General features: G+C 37.3%; 1 protein-coding gene across 1 annotated transcript; it reads left to right on the top strand.

Annotated features, from left to right (window-relative positions):
* The first annotated feature begins 440 nt into the window (after positions 1 to 440).
* On the top strand, positions 441 to 8,070 carry ankef1b (ankyrin repeat and EF-hand domain containing 1b). The gene is made up of 9 exons (XM_079853814.1): positions 441 to 702; positions 2,646 to 2,845; positions 4,265 to 4,414; positions 4,495 to 4,618; positions 4,907 to 5,741; positions 6,600 to 6,826; positions 7,484 to 7,632; positions 7,711 to 7,836; positions 7,939 to 8,070. The coding sequence occupies exons 1-9, from the start codon at positions 447 to 449 to the stop codon at positions 7,996 to 7,998; spliced, it is 2,127 nt and encodes a 708-aa protein (XP_079709940.1). The 5' UTR covers positions 441 to 446; the 3' UTR covers positions 7,999 to 8,070.
* The last annotated feature ends 3,539 nt before the right edge of the window (positions 8,071 to 11,609 follow it).

The following is an 11,609-nucleotide window of genomic DNA, read 5'->3' as shown; positions in this document are numbered from 1 at the left end:
TTCTTTTCATATGGTCGTGAAACGGATATTTGTTAGAGACTTTTTTAAATTATTGCGTTTGTATTTAAATATTATATGCGCAATTTTGTACTCCAAAATACCTCTATTTTTGTACGCTCTGTTTTCTATTTTGCTAATAGGCAATAAAATTATAAATGCTATTAATAAACATATATAGTATATGGCTATACTCAAATATGAATATGCTATTTGAATGAAGGACGTTTCATAACATTTCTTAATATTTGTATGTTACACATGATATCTTTCAGTTGGCTTATTGAATGTTTTTCAATGTTATTTATTAGTTCTTAAGACCAGGAAAACACAGAGTTGAGAGAATGGAGATGACTTCAAAAAGTGTGGCGAAAGGCAATGTGGAGGTCCTCCAGATCTATAAACTCCTGCAATATGTACGGGAGAAGAACAGACCACAGATAAAAAAGATGGTCCAAATGGGGGTTTTCAACCTGATAAATATGACTGAACCCAAACAGGGACTCAGTGCCTTGTATCAGGCAACTGTGGACCGTGATGAAGACCTCGTACAGTTCCTTCTGTCCCTGAAAGCCCAGCCTAACATACAGGACAAGAAGGGCTGCACACCAATGATGCTGGCTGCACAGTTGGGCTACTACAAGATTGTGTATCTCTTGATCAAACACAATGCAAATGTGACACTCACAGATGAAGAGGGGAAAGGTAAATAACATATTTTTAGAAGTGCATGTTATGTAGCCTACTCTTCAATTTTAATAGATCTTAACAGGACTTGATGAGTTTGTCTTTATGCACCTGTTGAGGTGTCAAAATATCCCTTGGAAAAAAAGACGTGCACTTATTTGTATTTACTGTGCACTTGCTTCAAATCTTAAAAGTATGCTTTAAAATAAACTGTACTTGCAAATAAATAATATTAATGAAATATGGCAACTTAAAGGGATAGTTCACCCAAAAATGAAAATTACCCCAAGATTTACTCACCCTCAAGCCATCCTAGGTATGACATTCTTCTTTCAGATAACTACAATCGGAGTTATATTAAAAAATGTCCTGGCTCTTCCAAGCTTTATAATGGCAGTGAATGGCCGTATGAAGTTTTGAAGTCCATAAAAGTGCATCTATCCATGATAAAAGTGCTCCACACTGCTCTGGGGGGTTAATAAAGGCCTTCTGAAGTGAAGCGATGCGTTTGTGTAAGAAAAATATTCATATTTAAAACTTTATTGACTAAAATAACATAACATAGGTATGCATCGATTTACGGCGAAGGAGTGACCCTTGAACTTGACGCAGAACGTAATGACAAATGCGGAAGCACAGAGGATAGAGCAAAACAAAACACCAGTCATGATTTAGAAGTCTAAAATGACAATAAAGAGAAATGTCGGAGGAGCTTGAGTTTGTTGCCCAGACCTGTTTGATTGAACCGCAAGAGGCGTCAAAGCTTACGCTACTCCTACATAATACATCGTCAAGTGTCTATTGGGTAAGTCGACTTGTGTAGGCCGTCTGCAGGAAGCTAGTTATTTTAGTCAATAAAGTTTTAAATATGAATATTTTTCTAACACAAATGCATCGCTTCACTTCAGAAGGCCTTTATTAACCCCCCAGAGCAGTGTGGAGCACTTTTATCGTGGATGGATGCACTTTTATGGATTTCAAAACTTAAACGGCCATTCACTGCCATTATAAAGCCAGGAAGAGCCAGGACATTTTTTAATATAACTCTGATTGTATTCGTCTGAAAGAAGAAAGTCATATAGGATGACTTGAGGGTGAGTAAATCATGGGCTAATTTTCATTTTTGGGTGAACTGTCCCTTTAAGTGTTCTTAGAGAGTACACTTTCCCCCGGTTTCACAGACTAAAATATTGAATCTGTTTGAACTGAAAGCAACTTACACTGATATATCTTAAAATATGTCAGTGCCATTGTTTTGTCTCAAGATGCACACCAGTAATGTTTTTTTCTAAGGCACGTTTAAAAGCTATTTAAATGTCCCATTTGAACTAAGGCCTAATCCTTGCTTAATCCCATTTTGTGAAACCAGGCCGAAAGGTATTTGATTATAATTTTAACTGTATTGTGTTAATTGATATTATAATTAAAGTTACAATATTTTAAATGTCCTAAACAAATTCAAAATTACAAAAGTGTAACTGCAAATATATTTAAATACATGACATACAAGTTTCAATACAAATTACATTAAAGTCCATTTTTGACAATAAAAGTAATTATAAAATTATATAAAAAGATGTGGTTAAGCACTCTTAAGTTCAGCAAATTATGTTTAAAATAACGTAAATTATTAAAGCCTACATTTAATTAAAAAACATATGTAATTAAGTGTCAGAAAACATTACATTCAGTTTGAACTTGAAACTAAAGCGGTACTTATACATATACTATATATTTTTAAAGTTTATTATTTTATAATGAGTACTCTTTTTAAAGTGTACTTTTTCTCAAGGGATATAACCCAGCCATTCAAATTATTGTATAGATGCAAAATAAGTTTTTTTTTTTATTCCTTTGTAATATTTTAATTCATTTCCTTGGTTTTATATCTATTCATTCATGCTTGACGGGGGAAATGTAGAATATGTGAAACTCAGTGACTTGTGTTGTTTCATTTGTAGGGGTGCTGTTCTACTGTATCTCTCCATCTAAAGAACATGCTCTCTGCCTGCAGATGGCGCTCAACAGCAATGCAAATGTCAACAATGTTTCTAACTCAGGGAAGCCACTGCTTGTGTTTGCTTGTGAAAATGGAAAGGACTGTCAAGACTTGTGCATTCGCATTTTGGAGAAAGGAGCTGATCCAAATGCAGTAGATCAGGTCTCATATCAAAGTTCAAATTAATGTTCCCTGACCAAAAAAAGTTATACTGTACATAGATGATTAAAAAATATCTGATATAATATTACAACATATAAAAAAACTGGTAAATCAAACCTTTTTGGAATGGAACAGTTTATTGAACCTTGAGTCAAAATAATTGATAGGCAATTACGGCTCATATGATATGAGTGAATATGGAGCTCATAACTTGAGGAGGAGAAAAACATCTATTTTATTCAGAGGCTCAAACTGAGCAAAAACATGCAATTTAGAGTAGTTGCTAATATTAACAGTCAAACCAAAAATATAACCAGATATAATTTTATTTTTACTTGTGGGTGCAGGACACTATAGTTAATATATGTAAGTGAGGATAGTAAAATAAAGTAAACTGTGACATATTATACCCAAAAATTCTTTATACAGTGGACAACCAGTAAAATTTATAAAAATGTGGGACCTAAAAATTATTGAGCTGACTATGTTTTGCTTAAGGGTTTTATTTTTAATTGCTAATGCGACCTTTTTACAACACAGACTGAACAAAATTAAGCATTGCTTGGTAATTGGTTGAGCTAAATTGGTATTATCTAATTGTGTACTTAAATTTAACAGCTGACAGATATTCAACCTAATTCATTTGTGAGACAGTCTAATAGAAGGATGGCCAAAACCAGTGAAATATGAGTTCTTGTCATATTTTATCACCATTTTATAAACTATAGTAAATAAACTGTGATAATGTGAGAAATGTTGAAGGTGTCTGAATAAATTTTGGTTTGACTGTATAAGGCCAAAAAGTAATATGACATTCTGAAGCTTGTAATGTAAATCAATGAGATCTTTATGTCAGTTCAGCAGACTGCCTACATAAAATGCATATTGGTTGTCACTTGATATCTCCCTATAATATGTCTTAGTAAGATTATGTTTAAATGCCTGTATGATTAAAGCTCTATTGTGGGGGTTAAAACATATAATGCAATGCATTATGCATTATTATAAAATGATTGATAGATGATTGAGAGCCTGTTTGATACTCACATTTTAACATGATTTTGAAATTTCAAACATTAAAAAAGTTATTCTTATCTTTACTTTACTTTATGAAATCAGTAAAGATTTCACAGCAAGAAGGCATGTGCACCAAGACCTGAAGAGGGACATTTTTAGAATTATACTAAAAGGCCTTTTACTTGCTAAAAAAGTAGAAACTATCAATCAGAAGGCGTGTCGTAGATTGTGTACAACAGGATTTTGAGCAAAGTTTTGATCATGTCGATGATCTAGAGGCTTTCGAAATGTGTATATCAAATATGATACAGTCGGCACTTGGCTTTATAATAGGTCAGCAAGAAAATGTGGATTTTGATGGAGTTGAATCAGTATAATGTGTCATGTTTTGGCTCCCCAAAGGTGACACGGAGCTCTCCACTCATGGAGGCATCTAAAGCTGGTGCTTTGAAGCTCGTCAGAGCCATTTTACAAAAAAAAAGCAATCCTAACTTACTTGATGAAGAAGGACGGTGCGCTGCCCACTTTGCTGCAGAACAGGGTTTCCTTGAGGTGATGCCATGGCATTCTGAATAGCACAAAATCTGCCATTGTTTAACTTTGAAGAATATTACTATCTCTGCTTTATACAGGTTTTACAGGTGCTGTCTGCATACTCTGCTGATTTGGGTATCAGCACTTCAAAGGATGACACACCATTGCACTTTGCTGCTGCTGGTGGCTTCAATGAGTGCTGTAGATTCCTGGCCCAAAGAGGTAGGCTGGATCTAATGTCTTTTCATTATTCACAAGAACAAGTACTACCTTCATTAAATGGGTCATGAAATCGTACTCCCCAGTTTGAAGTATGAAGATTTGTTTTCCAAACTTCTGAAATGCCAGGATTTATAATCACATGTCAAAAGAAAAACTATTAGAAATGTGAACTATGTGTCATTTCACACTGGACGGTATTAAATTAAACATCAGAAAACTCATTTATTCAAAATACTAAAAATACTTTGCTGCCTTATTCATAGCAGTGCTCTTTCTTATCTGCAACAGGATGCAGTCCCAAACTGAAGAATCTGGAAGGTCTTCTTCCAAGCCAGGTCGCCAAAAACAATGGCAACAAAGCTGCACTCAAGGAGCTCAAGAAAGCAGAGAAAATGAACAAGAAGCTTTCTGCGCCTGATGCCGTAAACCCCAATGAACCCTGGGCTGTCACCCTTCACGACTGGTCATGTGAACATGAGGCAACCTTGCGCAAAGCCTTTGAACCTGCTGAGGGACTGGATAAACCTGTTGAAAAAGTTCCTCTGGAGACATTTGTGTCTTTACTGCACGAGCATCGAGCTCCTGTAAGTAACGAGAATCTGCAAACTATCATCAAGCAACATGACAAAAACCATGAAAGTGTCATCAATTTAAATGAGTTTTTTAAAGGCCTCAAGTACCTCCAGAAGGCCTTTGTCATCTCATCCTACGCTCCTAAGCCAGGCAAGAAGGAAAAGGGTGGAAAGGAAAAGAAGAGTGCCAAATCCGCCATGCCATTGCCCATATGCACAATGCCACCTGAGCTGATTTCCAGAAGAGAGGACAGTGGACTACCTTACTACATGATTGAGAACTACCAGCCGTTCGCTGACACCAAACGTTTCAACCGAGACCGGCTGCCAGTTCACCCCATTGAGAATGACTCTGCTTGGTATATTGATGATCCTGAAAAGATCTATACCAACATCAATTACTGTGTGAAGACTGGAGATATAGATTCTCTTAGTCTGGCATTTACCCAACAAGTGCCTGTTGATATCAAGGATCAGTTCTTTAAGACGCCACTCATGACAGCATGCAACTGTGGCAACTACCAAGTTGCTAAATTCCTCATTTCACTGAGGTAATGCTACTAAGAAAAATAAAAGAAATATCTTCTTTTGTTTACACTTTTAGGGCCCTATCATACACTCGGCGCAATGCGGCGCCAGGCGCGACGCAAGTGTGTTTTGCTAGTTTCAGCCTGACGCAGTTATCATTTTCACATCCTGCGCCACGTTGTTTAAATAGCAAATGCATTTGCGCCTATTTGTGCGCCCATGGGCATGCTGGTCTGAAAACGAGGTGTGTTCAGGCACATTGTTGGCGCGTTGCTATTTTGAGGCTACTGAAATAGACTTTAGACTTATGACTTTAGACCAGGTTTCAGTTAGTCAATTTTTTTGTTATTTAAAGGGCACATTAGTAATATGCGCCTATAGGCGGGTCCACAACGCATGTACTGTACACTCTGCTTATTACACACACAGGGTGTGCAGCACACAAACTAGCCAAATATTAAAAATAAAAGGATTATAATGTAAAAGATTAGTATTGTGTACATAAAGATATGGTGGAATCTGGCTTGTCCCGTAGATGGTCTGCTCGTGCGCTTTAACCTCGCGCACGAGCAGATCCGTTTCCTCGCTGAACTGAAGTAAATAGCGAATCCGCCATGACGTGAGCGCAACTGGCTTTTAAAGGGAATGGGAGATGAGACTCTGATTGGTTTATTGCATTTTACGCACAAAACACACCGATTACTCATTAAGAGAATAGGGACAACCCTTTTTCCAGTTGTTAAACTAGCAAAAGTGGATTCGGACACACCCTAAGTGCACTTGCGCCATACGCTCTAGAGACTATGCGCTAAAATAGGGCCCTTCATGTAACAAGATAGACTGTGTCATTTGAAGAACATTTTGTTTTTTTGACTCTATAGGGCTGATGTCAATGCAGTTGACCAGTTTAACTGGACGCCCCTCCATCATGCTTGCCATGCAGGTCATGTAGACATTATCAAGATGCTGGTGCAATCTAGAGCCGTGGTGGATGCAGTGGCAATGAATGGAGCAACTCCACTCATGAGAGCTATTGAAAGCTGTCGGTTCAGCTGTGTAGAGTATCTCATCAAAGCTGGAGCCAAAGTCATGGCAGAAAACAAGAGAGGTACTGGTTTTGATATTGAAATGTCTGTCTCTACACTATAGTTTAGTAAAAAGTTTTAGGGTTGTAGGCTAATGTTTTTTTTAAAGCAATCATTGTGTAACGCGACCTGTTGTTATTATTTTAGGTCATTGTTTTAAAAGTGTGTTTGTTGGATGACAACGGATCCTGTTATGGAAGAAAGAGTTGATTTGAGACGTATGAAATGTTTTGGTAGTTTTAGTGCATTTTAAATTCGAAGTGTAACTGCTGCGCCAAGCTGAAAGCTGGTATGGAGAACCGTGTGAAGAATTGTTGAGAAATGTATCCTAAAAGAACAAACAATTTTAAATAACTGTTTTAATAGATTTTAAATTGTAATTTATTCCTGTGATGGAAAAGCTGAATTCAGTGTCATTTGAAAATAGTTGTGCTGCTTAATATTTTTGTAGAAACCATTATAATTTGTTTTCAGGATTCTTTCATTTAAAATAGAAATATTTTGTAACATTCTAAATGTCTTTACTGCCACATTTGATCAATTCAATGCATCCTCGCTGAATAAAAAATATTAATTTATTTTAAAAATGAACTCTTACCCCAAACTAAAAGAGTACTGTATACTTTTTGTATCATTTTCCCACTTATTTGAACAACAATGCATTTCTTTTGTGCTCACAGGGCAAAATTGCTTGGACATTGCTATAAAGTATGGTGATGCTAGAATCATTGCGTTGGTCAGTGACAAATCCAAAATTCTTCGAAATGAAATGAAACCAGAACCAACTTTGAAGCCAGCATCAAAACCAGCTTCTTCAGAACAAGAAAAGGTGAAATAAAATATCTGCCTTTTTTCTTATATTTAGGCATAGCTGGGATGTTTAATAAGTTGTCTTTGTCTTCTGCAGATTCAATCATCATCAGTTTCATCAGCTGTGAAATTAGAGCTGAGAGACAATATCATAGTTAAGAACCCAAAGTTCAACATTCAAAGTGGCACCAACAAGAATGACATCAGCTTTGTCCCCAAAACCGTAAGACAGTAAAACTCTTTGACAGACAGACACTGTATATAGATATAAATATCTGTGGTTTTGTATGTGTGTTTTTAATTTCTGATGTTTTCTGCATTATAGCTTTGGGGAAAACAGCTCACCGACAGCCCACAGCACACTGATAAGAAGGAAACGCTTTGATAAGAAGATGATTTTCAAGGACTTCATACACTTTAACAAGTATCTCAGACCTGAATGGGATGGGGCGTCTGGGAAGGGAACAAATTAAATATCTCAGCGCAATAGCTGATTTTCATTCAGAGCTACTGTCTGTCTTTTTATTTCTGACAAATTAGTATTTCCCAGACTTGTTTGACTTTAGTCAATTGAGCAAAAGTGAAAGATAGGTAAAGAAAGACCACAGAAAAACCCTAAATCCCCTCCTTTTTTGACATTGGATAAAAATAACCTTTTTTAGTCAGTCATTGAGATGCACAGCGTGTGCTGCCGTTTGGAATGATGCTATACGAGCCCCTGACCGAGAGCACCACCTGCTCTATAAGCCATTTTCCTTTTCACGTCTCCTGTGACTGGCTTTAATCACCAACCCCCACTGAACACAGGAAAAGAAGATGGCAGTCATATATTTCAAGGTAACACATTAATCAGTGTAGGTGATTGTGCAATTTTAAGTTTTAAGCCATTAAATTGGCCTGTAGGGGGCGGTCAGACACAATCATACAATTTACAGTTTTTCACAATTGCACTTTGATTCACTTGTGTTGCAAAACAGTAAACACAGCAAAAGTTAAACACAGCTTTGTCATCTTTTACACGCAACGACTCAAAATTGTTTGCACTTGTTTCTAATAACCAACTGTACAAACCCAGCTCAGAGTGCACAAGTGCATTGAATGTTGATACGAACAATGAATAGAAACAATCTGAGAGGGAGAGGAGGTAGAATATGTGTAGGAGGTGGTGGACGAGGAGGAAGAGGATGAGGAAGAGCAAGGTGTGGAGTGTTGTCAAGGCAGGATCCAGCACACCAAGAGACAACATTGCCTGTGCTGTGGCAAAGTCCTCGGGCCGGACCCAACGTGAAGACGTGTCAGAGGCACAGACATTGACTTTGAAGTCTTTTCAGTGTACTGTAACATGCTTTTCTTGGGCTTTAGCATTTTGACTACTGTATTTTTACAGTACGCACGTGCTGAATAAACAGACATTCATAACTATAATATGCAATACAATACTAGCAGGATATATAGTATACAATATGTTCACCTTAGTTGCGATTAATATACTTTTTTACGAAATTGCTAATTTTGTTTTGCTCTGGATGTTGTGTTCTCCATTCTTTATGTAGTGTCTAATGAATGCTCTGTTGAGTTTATATATTGACTGATGCATGTATGATCTGAAAGCATTGTTTGATTTACATGTGCCGATTGTTTGATTTTGTGAATGTAGTTTGAAGATTTGGTTTTGTGTTTAATGGATCACAAATTCTGACCATGACTGTATATATATGGGGGAAAAAAACGGAAACCTCTGGAGGCAGTCATATGCAAATACATTTTCTTGTGTGACGTCACAGGACACCCAATATATCAAAACGAGACGTTTTTGGAGCTTGATTAAATAAATGCTTTGTTTATAATGAGGAAATGATGGAAAATGTAGTTTTAAATGTCGTTCATCTCAATTGTAAGATGAAACCTCAGAAATTCAGAACACCTGCACATTGTTATTCCCAGGCTCTGACTCGGCACATTCATGTGAAGGAGACGCTGCAGAGTCAGCTGGAACTCTACCTGTCATTCCATACTGTGCAACCAGATGTGATGATAGTTCAAGTGTCTGTTGCAGAAAGGACAAGACATTGAGAATGTCAATTCTTCTGAGCTACAGACAGAAACAGGACAATAAATGAACAGGCTGATTTCCATATGAAAGACTCAATCATACGCCGGGACTACTTAATAAAAGCAACGCCTTAAAAGGATGAGGAAATGATAATCGGCTCCAGTACAAGAGGTAATTGTCTTGATGATGTGGCACTCAGACACACTGACCTAAGCTCTTAATCTTTATCTCCAAAGGGAAAAAAAGGGGGATTGGAAAATGAGGAGGGATGAATATATAGAGAAACAGATGAAGGCTAATCAAGAAAAGGAAACCAGTATCATTAAGTCCAAATGTTATTCTATGACATTTTCGTTTTATAATTCTGGTCCTGGAGACTGATTGGTCAAAACAGCAAAAAAAGTATAAAAAGAAACAATTATTATACAAAAAGGAACAGCATACAATAGAACATTGACTACTGTATCCCACAATGCAATATGCTCGACTCATTATTTGAACGTTATTTTTACCCCCTAAAAAAATGCTAAATTAACTTTGTTTCCAAGACCATAACTGCACACTAAATTAAATATGCAGCTTGATGAGGTCATGTCACACACACACTCATAGAAGGGAACAGACAGATGGTAAGGTGAAATGGTTTATTCAAGTTAAAGCAGAGTGATGGGACAACAGTGGGAATCAGACGATGGTGAAAGGATGGTGACTTGATGATAGGTGATGAAGACTTAGCTGGCGATGACTGAAGTGGAAACTCTGCAGGTGAGGGAGACAGGCGGGAGACAGGCGGGAGGATCTCAGGTGAGTGTTCAGGTAAGGAGTCTGACTGTCTACGTAGGAGTAACGTTGACGAGACCAGACCCTGATGTGAGGGTGATGTAGGTTGATATAGGCTGTGTTGATGAGGGAGTGCAGATGCGTGTGATGATCAGCAGCAGGTGTGGTGATGGCTGACTGAGTGCAGGTGGGGACCAGAAGGGATGCTGGGAAGTGTGGTGCAGACATGTTACCGAGTTGGTGACTGAGCTGGTGACTGTGACAGGTCATGTATCAACAGTGCATTTATCGGTTGAACTTTATTTCAATGGTCCACTTTAGACATTCTAGTAACTATAAGTAACTTTGCAAATACATATCACCTAACTCTCACTGATTTGCAACTACAGGTCAACTACCAGTCATTAGAGTATTAGTAGACTGTTAGGTTAGGGGTAGGTGTTAGGGTTCAAGTTAGTAGATTAAGTTGACATGCACTTGCAAAGTTAATTATAGTGAGTAGAATTTCTAAAGTGGACTATCAAAATAAATGGTTACCCTTTTATCATGGAATAATGCATAACGTTTCAATTAGCAGCAGTAAAAATAGCAATTGGACGCCATAGTAGACGCCAATAAATAAATAAAAAGTTAAAGGGATAGTTCGGCCAAAAATGATATTTAACCCATGATTTACTCACCCTCACGCCGTTCGAGATGCATATGTCAATCTTTTTTCAGACGAACACATTTTCAGTTATTTTAGAAAATGTCTTAGATCTTTCAGTGGTTATAATGTGAAGTTATGGGGTCCACTTCCTTCAAGTCCCAAAATGTGCATGCATCCTTCTCAAAAGTAATCCATCCGGCTCCAGGGGGATAAACGAAGGCCTTCTGAGGGTAATCCGTGCGGTTTTGTCGTAAAAATATACATATTTAAAACTTTATAAACGAAAATAACTGGCTTCCGGTTGCGGTCGACGCACATTTTGGGACTTGAAGGAGGTGGACCCCATAGCTTCACATTATAACCACTGAAAGATCTAAGACATTTTCTAAAATAACTGATAATGTGTTCGTCTGAAAAAAGATTGACATATGGATCTCGAACGGCTTGAGGGTGAGTAAATCATGGGTTAAATATCATTTTTGGCCGAACTATCACTTTAATTGCGCTTTAATTC

The sequence above is a fragment of the Squalius cephalus genome (assembly GCF_949319135.1).
Source record: "Squalius cephalus genome assembly, chromosome: 20".
Lineage (NCBI taxonomy): Eukaryota > Metazoa > Chordata > Actinopteri > Cypriniformes > Leuciscidae > Squalius > Squalius cephalus.
The sequence above is the reverse complement of the archived record's forward strand: the minus strand, read 5'-3'. Positions and strand labels throughout refer to the sequence as shown.